The sequence below is a fragment of the Bos indicus x Bos taurus genome, chromosome 14 (assembly GCF_003369695.1).
Source record: "Bos indicus x Bos taurus breed Angus x Brahman F1 hybrid chromosome 14, Bos_hybrid_MaternalHap_v2.0, whole genome shotgun sequence".
Classification (NCBI taxonomy): domain Eukaryota; kingdom Metazoa; phylum Chordata; class Mammalia; order Artiodactyla; family Bovidae; genus Bos; species Bos indicus x Bos taurus.
This window is the reverse complement of record NC_040089.1, coordinates 43,548,066-43,564,567: the sequence shown is the minus strand read 5'-3', so window position 1 is coordinate 43,564,567 and position 16,502 is coordinate 43,548,066. Positions and strand designations below refer to the sequence as shown.

Sequence of the window (16,502 nt, the reverse complement as noted above, 5' to 3'; positions counted from 1 at the left end):
GGTGCTTGGGCTGTTGACTGCGGTGGTTCTGTTGTTGCAGAGCACAGGTTCTAGGCACACGGGCTTCAGTAGTTGCGGTGCACGAGCTTAGTTGCTCTGTAGCGAGTGGAATCTTCCCGGACAAGGAATCGAACCTATGTCCCCTGCATTGGCAGACAGATTCCTATCCACTGTGCCACCAGGGAAGTCCTTTCATTAGTTCTTTAGAATAAATTCCTAGAAGTATTAATAGAATCCCTGGGCCTACTGGGTGTTAAGAACACAGTCATTACCATGTACACCAACAAAGCCAAAACGCTAGCCAGAAGATTTCTCATAGTATGTGAGAGAACAGTTTTTCCAAATCCTTGCAGCCCTCAGTATGATTATTTCATTATCAATGATATTAACTTAATAGTAATAGCAACTAATATTCACAGACTATTGCTGCATGGCAAGCACACACTACTTGCTGTGTGGCTGAACTCTTCACAGTCATTTTCTCATTAATCCTCATAACAGTGTTATGAGGCAGATATTACTGTTTTTATGGTTTGACGGAGAAAAAAACAGAGATCTAAATCTCCCATTGGATTATGTAATGTTATTTAACAAGTTATCAGACATATGCTTTGTGAACACTTTCTCCCATTCTATAGGTTTTCCTTTTCACTCTTTGAAGCACACAAGTTTTTAATTTTGAGGAAGTTGAATTTGTTTTTCCTTTAGTGACTTGTGCTTTAGTTGTTACTTGTCAGAAACCATTGCCTAATCCAAAATTATGAAGATTAAGGTCAAAGGTCTTACATTACAACATTGGGTCTTGTGTCCAGGTCCTCATGAACTCTGATGTGTGTGCTTACTTTTTTATTTGTATAGTATTTATACTCAATCAGAAATTTATACAATTTTTATGAAAACTCCATGAGATATGGCAGATATATTCTTTGCATGCTTGTGTGCTATGTCTCTTCAGTCATGTCCAACTCTTTGCAGCCCTATGAACTTTAGCCTGCCAGGCTCCTCTGTCCATGTGATTCTCCAGGCAAGAATGTTGGAGAAGGTTGCCATTCCCTTTTTCAGGGGATCTTCCTGACCCAGGGATCAAACCTGAATCTCCTGTGGCTCCTCTATCACAGGCAGATTCTTTACCACTGAGCTACCATGGAAGCCCATACTCTTACTTTACCTCTCATCATATATAGATTATGCTATCATAATAAAATATGATAATAATGATCCTAATAATTAGATGTAATAAAATCATTTGGGGCTTCCCTGGTAGCTCAGATGGTAAAGCATCTGCCTGCAATGCGGGAGACCTGGATTCGATTCCTGGGTCGGGAGATCCCCTGGAGAAGGAAATGGCATTCCACTCCAGCACTCTTATTTAAAACATGATAATTTTCTGTTTTTTATGTTAGAGTTACTGCTTGAAATAGTTGTAGAAATTAAGAGATAAAAATCTCCTCCATCCATTTTTTTAAACTTCTTTTTGAGATGTAATTTACATTAAATTTCATTCTTTTAATGTGTATAGTTCATTGTATATTCACAAGTTTATACAAGTATCAGTACTATTTAATTCTAAAACATTTCCTCACCCTCAAAGAAATCCTGTTCCCGCCAGTGTTCACCCCAGTCCTCCCTGCCTCAGTCCCTGGCAGCCACTAATCCACTTTCTGTTTCCATAGATTTGCCTGTTCAAGGGATTTCTTATAAATGGAATCAAACAACACGTGGTCTTTTGTGACAGGCTTCTTTCATTTAATATAATGTTTCCAAGGTTCATCAATGTTGTAGTACCTATCAGTACTTCATTCCTTTTTATGGCTGAATAATGTTCTATTGTGAAAGTATACACCACATTTTGTTTATCCATTCATTAGCTGTTGGACACTTAGATTGTTTCCACTTTTTGACTGTCATGAGTAATACTTCTCTGAACATTCATGTACAGGTTTTTGGGTGAACATATGTTTTCAGTTCTCCTGTTTTGTACCTAGGAATGAAATTTGTGGATATGGCAACTCCATGTTTAACTTTTTGAGGAACTGTCATGCTATTTTGCTGCCAAACTGTGCGATTGTGCATTCCAATCAGCAGTGTATGAGGGTTTCAATTTCTCTACACCCTTGTCAGTGCTTGATATTATTTGTCTTACTGGTATTGTTTGTCTTACTGATTATTGAACACCATACTAGTAGGGATGAAGTGGTGTCTTACTTGAACTTTTCTAATTACGAATGAATGGTATTGGTGATCTTTTCATATGATTATTGGTCATTTATATATTTCTTTGGTGGAATGTCTATTTAAATCCATTATCCATTTTAATTGGATATTTGCTTTTCTATTATTGAGCTATGTTTTTTTAATATATTTTGCATACTAGACCCTTATCAGATTTGTAATTTGAAAACATTTTCCCAATTCTGTTAGCTATCTTTTTACTTTTATGATGGTATCCTTTGAAGCACATCAGTTTTAAAATTTGACGATATTGGTTTGTTTTTTGGTTTTCGTGCTTGAGGTATCATATCTAAGAGATGTTGCCTAATCTGAGATTATTTAGATTTACCTCTCTATTTTCTTCTTAAAGTTTTATAGTTTAGCTCTTTCACTTAGATTTCTCTGATCCATCTTAATACATATGGTCTGACTTAGGGGTCCCACTGCATTCTTTTGCATATGGAAATTCAGTTGTCCTAGCATCATTTGTGGAATAAAATTATTCTTTTCCACTGAATTGCTTGGTATCTTTGTTGAAAATCAGTGGACCATAAATGTATGGGTTTATTTCTGGACTCTCAAGTCTACCACACAATCTTGATTACCATAGCTTTGTAGTAACTTTTCTACTCATTATTCCATTTTTCTTGATTCATGTCAGAGATTCTTGTGTGTGTATGTATACACACACACACACACACACACACACACACACAAATGTTGAATTAAGAAATTGTCGCTCTAGTGTGCTGAGATTGAGCTAGGTATGTTAGCACACAATTATCAACAAAAGCAGGAAATATATTGGGTCATGTATTGTTCAGAAAGATTTATAGTGGTCTTTCTTTCCAAGTTTCATTAGGGCAAGTGAATACTTTAGAGATGTGTCAAGGGGTACAAAACTTAACATTTAAGTCTACTCCTTGAAGTATGTGAACATTTGTAATTAAGGTAAAGAAAAGTATTAGAAAGCTAACAATGTACAATGAGAATTAGCCAGTAAACTGAGAAGTGGAGTCAGAAAACCTGCATTAAAATTCCGATTTCTGCGTTATTAGCTTAATGACTTGCAGCAAATCATTTAATTTGCTTGATTTTAAACCTTATTCATTCATACATTTATTGTTGCGTTTTGTGACTTCCAAAAACAGATATAATTTGTGGAGTCCTATCTTATAGACCGGAGAAGGCAATGGCAACCCACTCCAGTACTCTTGCCTGGAAAATCCCATGGATGGAGGAGCCTGGTAGGCTGCAGTCCATGGGGTCACTAAGAGTCAGGATCTTAGAGACTGTGTTAGTTGCTCAGTTATGTCTGATTCTTTGCAATCCCATGAACCCCATGTAGCTCACCCCCATGGAACCCATGTAGCCTGCCAGGCTCCTCTATCCATGGAATTTTCTAGCCAGGAATACTGGAGTGGGTTGCCATTGCCTTCTCCAGGGTATCTTCCTGACCCAAGGATCGAACCCAGGTCTCCTGTATCGCAGGTAGCTTCTTTACTGTCTGAGCCACCAGGGAAGCTCGGAGTCATATAAGCATGGATGATTATCTTTGTTCTGGACCTGTATTCTAATTAATGCCATCTTAGAGTATGTTATTTGGGGTTTTTTTTGGCAGCCACATCACTTTTGATTTATTCTTCTTTCCTTTTGCCGAGTGCTCTCAGTTCACTTAATAATACTCTATGTTGTTTTTAAAGGCCATGCTGTCTTTGAACCCATGGAAGTGTTGTGTAGGTCAAGACTGAGATATGGCTTTGCAATAAGCCTAGAGAAGCTTCCTTCTGAGGGTCTTGAATATTAATGAACGTACAGTCATCCCTCAGTGTCTGCAGGGGGTGGGTTCCAGGAACCCTGTGAATATCAAAATCCACAGATGCTCAAGTCCCTTATATAAAATGGTATAATATTTGCATATAACCTATGCACGTCCTTCCATATGTTTTAAATAATCCCTAGATTACTTATAATACCTAGTGCAATGTAAATGCTATGTAAATACCGTATAAATGCTATGTAAATAATTGCCAGTACATGGCAGTTTCAAGATATTGCTTTGTGAAACTTTCTGGAACTTTTTTCCCCTGAATATTTTCAGTCTGCAGTTGGTTGCATCTGTGGGTGTGGAACCTGTGGATACGGAGGGCCAACTATACTTCAGGGACCCAAGTTTTTTGACTTCTGGGACAGAAGTCTTGGGTGTCTGTTTCTCTCTGTGGGTCTCCCCTTTCCCTCTATTTTCCTAGCTGTGCCTTTTCCTCTACTCTTTTTTTTTTTTTTTTGCTTCATAGCTTCTGTTTATAGTTTTGGCCTCCTCGAGTATATTTAGGCTTCTGTAATATTACATAATCTCGCTGTGCCCCACCTGTCCTTCAGGGCTTCTTTATCCAAGTCTTTTCAGTTTCTCCTCCCAATGTGATCTTAGTTTCTCAAACTGCATTCCTGAATGAGACTGTGATTATTCGAGCATCCCTTGGCACATCAGGCAGTTCACTGGCTAGTAGCCACTTGATGGGTCAGGAGCCTATTTCTAACCACCAAGCTGAGGCTGGTCAGTCCGCATCAGAGGGGCCCACACTTCTGCAGGACTCTGGGAGAGAGTGTGTTTTATTTATGCCTGTGAGTTTGACAGGTACAAAGATTGACAGTATGAACTGTGATTTATATTGGAAGTATAAACGCATATGAGGCTTTCCTGGTAGTGCTAGTGGTTAAAAAAAACAAAACAAAACAAAACACCCATCTGCCAGTGAAGGAGACGAAAGAGACATGTGTTCGACCCCTGGGTTGGGAAGATCCCCTGGAGGAGGGAATGGCAACCCACTCCAGTATTCTTGCCTAGAGAATCCTGTGGACAGAAGAGTCTGGCAGGTTATAGTCTATTGACTAGTGTCATAAAGAGTCGGACTCTACTGAAGGGACTTAGCATGTATGCATGCATAAACTTATATGAAATATGCAATATGGCTGTGTTTTGATTTGGCATGGTTGTATGTATTTTGGTGGGAATTCAGATGGTTTGGGTGGTCGATCCCTGGGTCAGGAAGAACCCCCGGAGAAGGGAATAACTTCCCACTCCAGTCTTCTTCCCTGGAGAATCCCATGGACAAGAGAAGCCTGGTGGCTTACAGTCCATGCTCAGTTATGTCTAACTGAGCGACTAACACTTTCACTTTTCACTTCAGATTTGTTTAACTTAATACATAAATGTGAGTTTTTATGGACATTCAAGCAGCAGTGTTCAGCTGGAAATGCAGACCCAGTAGTCAGAGTAGCTGTTAGAATAATTTGAATATTATCTGTGTAAAGGTTTGAACCCTGAACCTCTATGATAAAACTGAGTAAGGAAGTATAGGAAGAGGGGAGAGACTGAGAACAACTCAAGACTGAAATATAGAGAAGAGAGAAAAGCAGCTTTACAGGAGAGATCAACAAGCAACCCATTTGCTTAACATATTATTTTAAAAGAGGCAGAGAAATGAATCCAAAATGTTTTAAAATGACTGGAATTTTGAATATAATTTTGGGCTTATCATCTTAACTCTTCCCCAACCCCGCTCCTTGCAGGTAGAAGAAGAAATCCAGACTCTGTCTCAAGTGTTAGCAGCAAAAGAGAAGCACCTAGCGGAGATCAAGCGGAAACTTGGGATCAATTCACTACAGGAACTAAAACAGAACATTGCCAAAGGGTGGCAAGATGTGACAGCTACATCTGCGTATGTGCCCTTGACCCTCCCTTTTTCTAGAGAACGTAGAGGACACTTTGCTCTTTTTGTCTGGAAGCGGGGAGGGGTGGAAAGGGACTGAGGAGGTTTCTGCAGCTTTTGTCTATACTGTGCGGGGCAACCTTCCCCACCATGCCTGTTCTAAGTGTATCTGAGTCTTCTCCAACTGTTCTTTTGGACTGTTCTGGGGTATAGCGAGAAAACCAGCCTCCTATGTGAGTTGAAGATATAAAATCTAAGCTCTTAAAATGTTATATACTGACTTACCAGATATATACATGAGTCACTTGGTCCTCAGAATAACCCAGTAGAGTGGGTAGTGAGATAGCCGTAGATAAGGAAACAGGATCAGATCAGTGTTGAGGTCACAAATCTCTCAAAGTCTGGAGGCACTGTTTGAACTAAGATCTGGCCAAGTACAGAGCCAGTCTTTTTATTTTTTTTAACCCTGCTTTATACACAGCATGAGACTCTCTCAGGTCACCATCTCTGATGTGTGCCAATAGCAGAGGACCACCCCTTAATCTTCTGGTCTTTTTTGATCACACGGTTTTGGTACAGCATTATCAAGGTGCAGCTCCATTTCCTGAGTCTCCAAAAGGTGTTCTCTATGCAGTCCCGTCTGCTGAGCTGGTGACCAGCACCAGCGAGGCTGACTGCTTCCTAATGTGGCAGTACGGGGGTACCCACCTGCTTTCTCCATATAAGTAGGCAGCGGAAGAACATGCAGGATGCCATTCCTTGTATCATCTTAAACATTTTCTCTTTTTCTCTTTTTTGGTATTTGATCTTGACAAGGTAAGTAAAAATGCCTGAACATCCCTTTCTACAATGTGGGCTTAACCTCTTTGGGATAAGAACCATACTCTTTTGTCTGGTTTAGTTTTTCCCTTCACTAATCCCTGAGTAGATGGGAGGAGGGGGGTGGTAAATTTTCTGCTTTTGTGCTACAGCAAATATCCCCCTTGAGTCATTTGAAGTGTTGTACCTTTTATGTCCCCTGTTGAGAAGGCACCAGTTCTTATTTGGTAACTCTACATATAGGGAGAACTGAAAAATTTCTTTATGCTGCCCCAAATTGATTTGGGTGATAAAAAGTACTCCTGGATCCCACCTTACTTCTGGTCCCTTTTTAGAAAATAAAGTTGTGAAAGAAATGTGAAGAATTTGATTTCATTTTTGTTTTGTTTAGCTTAAGTGAAAAAGGAAAAAAAAAATCAGAGATATAGTTTCATTTAACCTCTGGCCCATTTTGATCTTGGCTTCATAACTGTTTTTAACTCTTACCCAGATTTCTTCAGCCTTGCCTTTATGGGCCTTTCTGGCTGTTCTAGGGTACTGCAAAAGTTTGTGTTTGAAATGGTGGTTAAGTAAAAGATGATGTGATGATGTTGACTTGGCAGTCATGAAGAATTTTGGATATTCTATTTTTTTTTTTTTTCTTGAGAGTTCTCCAAAAGGTGGTGATCACTGAACTCTGCATAATGGATATTAGAAAGATTGTTGTTCAATCGCTAAGTCGTGTCCGACTCTTTGCAACCCCATGGACTGCAGCACGCCAGGCTTCCCTGTGTTTCACTGTCTCCCAGAGTTTGCTGCTGCATAGGGTCACAAAGAGTCAGGCACAGTTGAAGCAACTTAGCACACACACGTGTGTCCATTGAGTCGGTGATGCCATCTAACCATCTCATCCTCTGTCACCACATAATGGATATTGGAAAGGTTAGCTTACTTTCTTTGCTCTGTTCTTTTATAATTTAATATAGGTACAAGAAGACCTCTGAAACCTTATCTCAGGCCGGACAGAAGGCTTCAGCTGCTTTTTCGTCTGTTGGCTCTGTCATCACCAAAAAGCTGGAAGATGTAAAGTACGTCCTCATTTTTGCTTGCTTAATTAAGATGAGGCAGATTAAAATCTGTTATCGTGGTTGCATTTCTTTCCTGCCTGGTACTGGCTGATGTTGGACTCCCCCTGTTTGAGTGAGGAAGAGCCCTCCTTCAAACCAGGACCTGAAATGCATCCCTAAATCCTTCTAGGCATAGCCTTCAAACTGATTGTCTTATGAATACATTTAAAGTTGTTGAAAAATTCTGGTTGTGAACTTTCCTCCTTTTAGCCCTTCTTGATCACACGGGGTAAGTATGTGGCTGCAGACCTGTGGTTGTAAGTGGAGCCTTGTGTCTGGTGGGGATAAGTCTGGGAGCACTGAGTCCTGCCTTTACTTCCAGGTGGTACATCTTTAGCCCATGGTGTGCTTGGCACATACTCATTTGTGTACTGCTTTGTATCATCTATGTTCATGCCCAGGCCAAAATCTTGTTTTGAGCTATTTATTTTGCATTTTATTTTCAATGTGTCTGCAGAATTTTCCTGGTCATTTTGATAAAACCGCTTCAGAGTGCTTTTGTGTCCATCAGTAACCTCATGCCACCCACCATGTGGATTAAAATAGTGCTGAAAATGACAAATGTGGATTAAATTGGCTGTGCTTCTGTTGGCATGCAAGATTTATGTGTTTTGTTTTTTTTAAACCCTTCAGATTGCATGACCTTGTGTTTTCTTTTTGTGGGGAAAGTAGATTTTACAACCAGAATTTTGTTGGTTGAATAAGTTTGGTTAATTGGTCTTATACTTGTACCAAAAATACCCAATGATTTGCTCATTGTATTTGGACTATTATCATTTCAACACAACGTAATAAACACAGCTCTCTTAAACCCTCTTGAACATTATATATACTTCTCTTAGGTAAGCTCTTTTCTTTCTGTGCTAACTCCCGATTGTGTAGCCTTTTAGAATTCAGTTAAAACTTTACACAGCTCTTAAAAAGTAGGTTATTTAATTGTTTTAGATTTACCAGAACTTCCTTTCTTTTTTAATGCTTACTCTGGCTTCTTGCAGATTGCAAGCCTTTTCACATTCCTTTAGGTAAGGAGAGTGTAAACCATCGCTGCAGCCCAGCTCTCGTCTAAGACAAGTGTGCTTAGGCTATGATGCCACATTGGATGGTCGTGTTTGTCCACTACATAATCTTGCATTTCGGAATATCTTTTCTCTGGTGCATTCCTATTTTCAAGGGAGGGTTTCTTGTATACCATGGGTGATGGATACATTAAAAGGAGAATAATTTGACACGTGATTCAAGGGATATGGAAATGATTTTGACATTTTACTTTATTTTTGTGTATGTGTGTGTTTGGTAAAAAAAAGAATCAGCTTTACCATGGCATGCAGAATTCCTCCCTTTTCATGTCTGACTTTGTTTGTTTGTTTTTGATGCTGTAATTTCTTTGGTGCCTATGTCAGGATGCTGGAATCCCCCTTCACCTGGCTCCCATTATGCAGCTGTAATAGACAGCATATGTACCGTCTCACAATGTTAGTCTTTTCTCTTTCCAGGTTACTGTGACATTTTTTTTAATTATGGTAAAATATGCCTAAGATGATATACCATGATTCAGCATGTTTTAGTACTTGTTTTGTTAGCCTCTAGTGTTTACTATTTTATTATTTCTTTACATGAGTTGTATTCTGTAACTCTGCACACAAGGATATTTCATAGCTGCAAAAGGAGAAATAAAGTGTATTAGGCCAAAAAAGAAAGCATGTTAAAAAGATGTCAGTCCAAACCTTCCCTTCTGGAAGGAATCTTTGTGATATTGAGCAAACCTCTCCTCTCCCTCCCATACAGACTCTCTGATTATCCAATTAGTAGTTAGAGAAAATGAAGGTGGAAGGTCCTTTGAGTATAAGTAGGAAAGTTAACACACTAGTCTCTCTCTGTTCCTATTAACGTGAATTGTCTTCTCAAGCAGTCACTTGCTGTGGCTAGCATTGTGCCTTCTTAAGTAATCAAATAGATGCTTATAACTGAGGCTTTCTCTCACTTATCTCTGAAAGAGTAAGTCAGGGAGATAAACAAACTCTGAGTGTTAAACTATTTGCGGTTAGAATTATGCTTTAAAAAAACCCCAAGAAATCAGTGATAGGAATCAATTCTATATCTTTGGTGTTCAACTGAAAATGGCCTAAGTGCTTTAGGAAACTATTAAGAGAATTTTATCTAACGTTAAGGGGTTGTGTGAGGATTTGTTCACTCACATAATCCATTCTGCTAACATTAAGGTGTACACCGTTGATGGATCCAAAGGGTATAACCTATACCAGACACAGTTCTTATTAAGAAAGAGCTTAAAATCTTTGAGTGCATGGAATGGGAGAAGGGAGGTGGGGCCCAGGAATGAGTTAAGAATGGAAGAGCCCTGGGACTTCCCTGGTGGTCCAGTGGGTTAGACACTGCATTCCCAGGGCACAGCTTCAACTCCTGGTTGGAGAACTAAAATCCCTCATGCTGTGTTGTGCGGCCTTATTATTACCGTTTTATTTACTTGGCTGCCTTGGGTCTTGGTTGCAGCCCTTGGTATCATCATTGTTTCATGCAGGCTCAGTTGTTGTGGCACTCGGGTTTCATTGCTCTGGGGCATGTGGAATCTTAATTCCCTGACTGGGGATCGAACCCATGTCCTCTGCATTGCAAGGTGGATTCTTAACCACTGTCCAGCAGGGAACTAAGATCCCTCATGGTGTGTGGTGTGGCCTCACAAGAATGGAAGAGCCCTGTTCATACTTAAGTATAAAACAATACTAGGTATAATGTAAACAAAAATAATAAAACTATGTAAGTGCTGTTTGAAGAAGGATTTCATCAGTTCATACCACCATTTTTTCTGTATACTTTGGAGAAGATTAAGCAAATGTACCTAAGTAGTTGGGCTGCTGTCTATGGGGTCGCACAGAGTCGGACACGACTGATGCGACTTAGCAGCAGCAGCAGCATGGCTCAGTATGTGCTGTCTTATTAATTCACTGTAAATAATATGAGTTTGGTGGCTGTTTTCTTGCTGCTTACACAGTCACTTTTTTTCCTTTCATTAAAAAAATTCGATTAAGATCATACTCTGTCTAACATTTTCAGTCTAGTTATTAATGAATAATGTATTCTTTGTGTATCAATATATTATGTATCAGTGCAGGTCCTGGTTAAAGTTAGGCTTCATATGACAACTTGGAAGTGGGAGATATAAGAGAGCTACATTTTGGAATTATTTCTTACAGGTTAAAAGTTGAGTAAAGCCCTTAGTTGTTGGCATCTGGTTTCAGGACCTAATAAAGCTCAGGTTCTTGATGTTTCATCTCAGAAAGAATCCAGTGAGAGACAAAGTGATAAATAATAAGTAGGTTTATTTAGAGAAGAACACATTCCACAGACAGTGTGGGACATTGCGGAGGGTGATGGAGAGGCTCTATACAGTCAGCAAAAACAAGACCAGGAGCACACTGTGGCTCAGATCATGGACTCCTTATTGCCAAATTCAGACTTAAATTGAACAGAGTAGGGAAAGCCACTAGAGCATTCAGGTATGATCTAAATCAAATCCCTTACGATTATACAGTGAAAGTGACAAACAGATTCAAGGGATTAGATCTGATAGACAGAGTGCCTGAAGAACTATGGATGAAGGTTCATGACATTGTACAGCACACAGTGATCAAGACCATTTCCAAGAAAAAGAAATGCTAAAAGGCAAAATGGTTGAGGAGGTCTTACAAATAGCTGAGAAAAGAAGAGAAGCTAAAGGCAAAAGAGAAAAGGAAAGATATACCCATTTGAATGCAGAGTTCCAAAGAATAGCAAGGAGAGATAAGAAAACCTTCCTCAGTGATCAATGCAAAGAAATAGGAGGAAGATAATAGAATGGGAAAGACTAGAGATCTCTTCAAGAAAGTTCAAGATACCAAGGGAACATTTCACGCAAAGATGAGTACAATAAAGGACAGAAATGGTATGGACCTAACAGAAGCAGAAGATATCAAGATGAGGTGGCAAGAATACACAGAAGAACTGTACAAAAAAGATCTTCACGACCAAGATAATCACGATGGTGTGATCACTGACCTAGAGCCAGACATCCTGGAATGTGAAGTCAAGTGGGCCTTAGAAAGCATCACTATGAACAAAGCTAGTGGAGGTGATGGAATTCCAGTTGAGCTATTCCAAATCCTGAAAGGTGATACTGTGAAAGTGCTGCACTTAATATGCCAGCAAATTTGGAAAACTCAGCAGTGGCCACAGGACTGGAAAAGGTCAGTTTTCATTCTAGTCCCAAAGAAAGGCAATGCCAAAGAATGCTCATATTACCGCACAATTACACTTATCTCACATGTTAGCAAAGTAGTGCTCAAAATTCTCTAGCCAGGCTTCAACAGTATGTGAACCGTGAACTTCCTGATGTTCAAGCTGGTTTTAGAAAAGGCAGAGGAACCAGAGATCAAATTGCCAACATCTGCTGGATCATGGAAAAAGCAAGAATGTTCCAGAAAAGCATCTATTTCTGTTTCATTGACTACACTAAAGCCTTTGACTGTGTGGATCACAAAAAACTGGAAAATTCTTCAAGAGATGGGGCTACCAGACCACCTAACCTGCCTCTTGAGAAATCTGTATCCAGGTCAAGAAGCAACAGTTAGAACCAGACATGGTACAACAGACTGGTTCCAAATAGGGAAAAGAGTACATCAAGGCTGCATATTGTCACCCTGCTTTGCAGAGTACATTATGAAAAATGCTGGACTGGATGTAGTACAAGCTGGAATCAAGATTGCCAGGAAAAATATCAATAACCTCAGTTACGCAGATGATACCACCCTTATGGCAGAAAGTGAAGAACTAAAGAGCCTCTTGATGAAAGTGAAAGAGGAGAGTGGAAAAATTGGCTTAAAACTCAACATTCAGAAAACTAAGATCAAGGCATCCAGTCCAATCACTTCATGGCAAATAGATGGGAAAACGATGGAAACAGTGACGACTATTTTTTTGGCTCCAAAATCACTGAAGATGGTGACTGCAACCATGAAATTAAAAGACAAATGCTCCTTGGAAGAAAAGCTATGACCAACATAAAATATTTAAAAGCAGAGACATTACTTTGCCGACAGAAGTCTGTCTAGTCAAGGCTATGGTTTTTCCAATGTTCATGTATGGATGTAAGAGTAGGACCATAAAGAAAACTGAGCACTGAAGAATTGATGCTTTTGAACTGTGGTGTTGGGGAAGACTCTTGAGAGTCCCTTGGACTGCAAGGAGATCCAACCAGTTCATCCTAAAGGAAATCAGTCCTGAATATTCATTGGAAGGACTGATGCTGAAGCTGAAACTCCAGTCATTTGGCCACCTGATGCAAAGTGCTGACTCATTTGAAAAGACCCTGATTCTGGGAAAGATTGAAGGCGAGACGACAGGGGGACGACAGAGGATGAGATGACAGGATGGCGTCACTGACTTGATGGACATGAATTTGAGCAAGCTCTGGGAGTTGGTGATGGACAGGGAAGCCTGGCGTGCTGTAGTCCATGGGATCGCAAAGAGTCGGAAAAGACTCAGTGCCTGAACTGAAATCAACTTTTCAATTGAGTTAATTTCACTTTAGAAAATCATTTCTCGATCAAGGTGTCCTGATTGTAATCTGATTTATATATAATAGAAAATATATGAAAACATATAATAGGAATATATGAAACATATATATTAGAGAACATGTATAAAAAAATCTACATCTTTTTAGGTGAGTGAGTCTCAGAGGCAAATACTGACCACATGCCCCCCGAACTGTACAAGAAGAGGAGCGTGGGCAGCAGGCTGAGGGTTTCCATCCGAGCAGCATGGCCTTTCCTCTCGTGGAGGTGGATGCAGGGGCCCCTTTTTGCCAGTGCTTGCAGTAGTTGGGTAATCCTGTTGACTACCCTTTGTTCCAAGTTCATGCTAAACCAGAAGACTTGGGGCAAGGATTTCAGTCTCTGGTGGAATTGTGGGCATTTTGCTGACTTGCATTGTTAGAGCCAGCAACAGTTTTGATTGTACTATTAAAACATTATCAGTTAATAAGTTAGCACTTGAGGTGTAGATATTGTCTATGCCTTGGGTGGGTGAGTAAGGAAGAGGAAGAGGAGAGGAGGGATGGGGAGAAGGAGAGAGAGGGAAAGAAAGGGAGAGAAGAAAGGAGGAAGAGAGACAGCGACAGAGAGACACAGTGAGAGATGTCTGTTTTTGGCAACCTCACGATTAGGGGTCAGCAGCAGGCCAGAGGAGCCCTCTGAGGACAGACGTCTTGTCCCAGGTGGGTGTTCACAGTCACTCCTCTGCTGTTGGCTTGTTTTCTGCATGCACATGGTAAACATGGACTCGTGCCTTTACTTTTGTTGAGAGAAACTTTAAAGGAGTGTTTTCATTTCACTGGGTGCAGGTGTTTAATTGATGTTCATGTTATTAAGAGCATGCTCTAACAATTCAGCAGCCTCATTAGACAAATATTTCTGATATGTTCAGGAGGATTTGCCTTTCTCTTCAAAAGAACCTTCTCCTTTTGGCCTCTAAGTTTTAAAAATTGGTTTGGGGTTCATTCAAGTTATTCCAGATGATTCCATTTTGCTGAAAATTTCTACCACTTAATAAGAAATGATCTCTTTTGTTATAATAGAGTACCTTTTGATATGAATTTGTAAAGGTTTTTTAAAAAATTTATTTGGCTGTGCAAGATGTTAGTTGTGGCCTGTGGGGTCTAGTTCCCTGACCAGGTATTGAACGTGGGCCTCCTGCATTGGGAGTGTAGCATCTTAACCACTGGACCACCAAGGAAGTTCCAGAATTTGAAAAACTTTTATGCACTTTCTTATCTTTCATGCTCATGCATCCTAATTTCGGTTGCTGCAGTTATTTATTCATTCATTCTTTAATTAAAAGTATTTATAGAATGACAGCTTTGTGCCAGGCACTGTCCTGGACTGTAGGGTTTGAGTTACCAACCAAAATAATAGCTGGGTGAAATTTGAAGGCTTTAAAGGATATAATCTTAGATAAGCATTAATGTGTATTTCAGTTAAAGTCATCTGTAGGGACTTCCCTAGTGGTCCAGTGGAAAAGAATCTGCCTGGCAATGCAGGATACACATGTTCAATTCATGGTTGAGGAGCTAAGATCCCACATGCCATGGGTCAGTTAAGCCTGCACACCACAACTAGAGAGTCCGTGCGATCCTACAGAAGATCCTGAATGATGCAAGGGAGATCTCGTGTGTAATAACTAAGACCCAACACAGCCAAATACATGAATAAGTAAAAAATAAAGTCATCTGTAATAATAATATAATGGTAAACAGTTATAGTAGGTACTGTTAGCTTTTTGATTTTTCAGATGAGGAAAACTGAGCCACAGAAAGGTTAAGTGACTTCCCCATGGTCACACAGCCATCTGGCTGAAGGCCAGGACTTGAACCCAGGCACACACAAGTTCAGGAGCCTGTGGTCCCCTCTGCCTTGTTCTGTCTCCCCAGGGCAACGATAGCTTAAGACTTCAACCCTCCAGCCACTGTCTGGCAGTTACTTTGGTTCATCACCTGTGATCAAGAGATTATTTTGAGGGCAAAAGGGAATAACAATACATGGATGGCTCTTAAAAGCATGCTCGGCACACAGTATGCTTTGAAACATGTTGACCAGCCTCTCTTCTTTCTCTGGCTGCCATTTGCTACATTCTTCCTTCTTCTTTTCCCTCTACTCCTCCCCCTTTAATATTATTAGGGATGAAAAGTTCAAACAGCCATGTAAGAAACAACAAACATTTAAAAAGTCAATTCAGCTTTTTAAAAGAATAACTTCCAAAGTAAGAGCAAATATTAGATTGTAAAATACTTAGTGTGTCTGAGTGAGAGTCAGGTTGTCCTCTTTGATTTTTTTCCTTTAGTGTTTTGAGGAATCCAGATTTACATTCCTGCTTTGATTGTAGGTTACTGTCTTTGAGGGTTGAAATCCAGTTGGAAAAACTTGCAACAAAATTTGCTTTATGCTGCTGCTGCTGCTGCTAAGTTGCTTCAGTCGTGTCCGACTCTGTGCGACCCCATAGACGGCAGCCCACCAGGCTCCCCCATCCCTGGGATTCTCCAGGCAAGAACACTGGAGTGGGTTGCCATTTCCTTCTCCAATGCATGAAACTGAAAAGTGAGAGTGAAGTCGCTCAGTTGTGTCCGACTCTTCACGACCCCATGGACTGCAGCCTACCAGGCTCCTCTGTCCATGGGATTTTCCAGGCAAAAGTACTGGAGTGGGGTACCATTGCCTTCTCCGAATTTGCTTTATAGATGCTAGCTAATCTTCCCAATATATTAACATCTATTAGAGATAGTTCTGGTCCAGGAGCAATGTGGCTTTTTGCTTTTGAAGTTTTCCATATTATATTTGAACATCAGTGAAATTGGAGGTGATATGTAAGTTGAAGAGAATTGAAACTGTGTAACCTTGCATGCTGCTGCTGCTAAGTCGCTTCAGTCATGTCTGACTCTGTGCGACCCCATAGACGGCAGCCCACCAGGCTTCCCCGTCCCTGGGATTCTCCAGGCAAGAACACTGGAGTGGGTTGCCATTTCCTTCTCCAATGCATGAAACTGAAAAGTGAGAGTGAAGTCGCTCAGTTGTGTCCGACTCTTCACGACCCCATGGACTGCAGCCTACCA

The 16,502-nt window shown here is 40.2% G+C and overlaps 1 protein-coding gene across 6 annotated transcripts in view; it reads left to right on the top strand.

Annotated features, from left to right (window-relative positions):
• TPD52 (tumor protein D52) overlaps window positions 1–16,502 on the top strand; it is a 130,977-nt gene that overhangs the window by 103,173 nt on the left and 11,302 nt on the right. For 3 of the 6 annotated variants that reach the window (XM_027561249.1, XM_027561248.1, XM_027561244.1), the window contains exons 3-5: window positions 5,782–5,930; window positions 7,706–7,807; window positions 8,842–8,868. In XM_027561249.1, the coding sequence (XP_027417050.1) occupies window positions 5,782–5,930; window positions 7,706–7,807; window positions 8,842–8,868 (278 nt within the window). The remainder of the gene's footprint in view (window positions 1–5,781; window positions 5,931–7,705; window positions 7,808–8,841; window positions 8,869–16,502) is intronic. The other 3 variants (XM_027561250.1, XM_027561245.1, XM_027561246.1) reach the window with 1 other exon arrangement.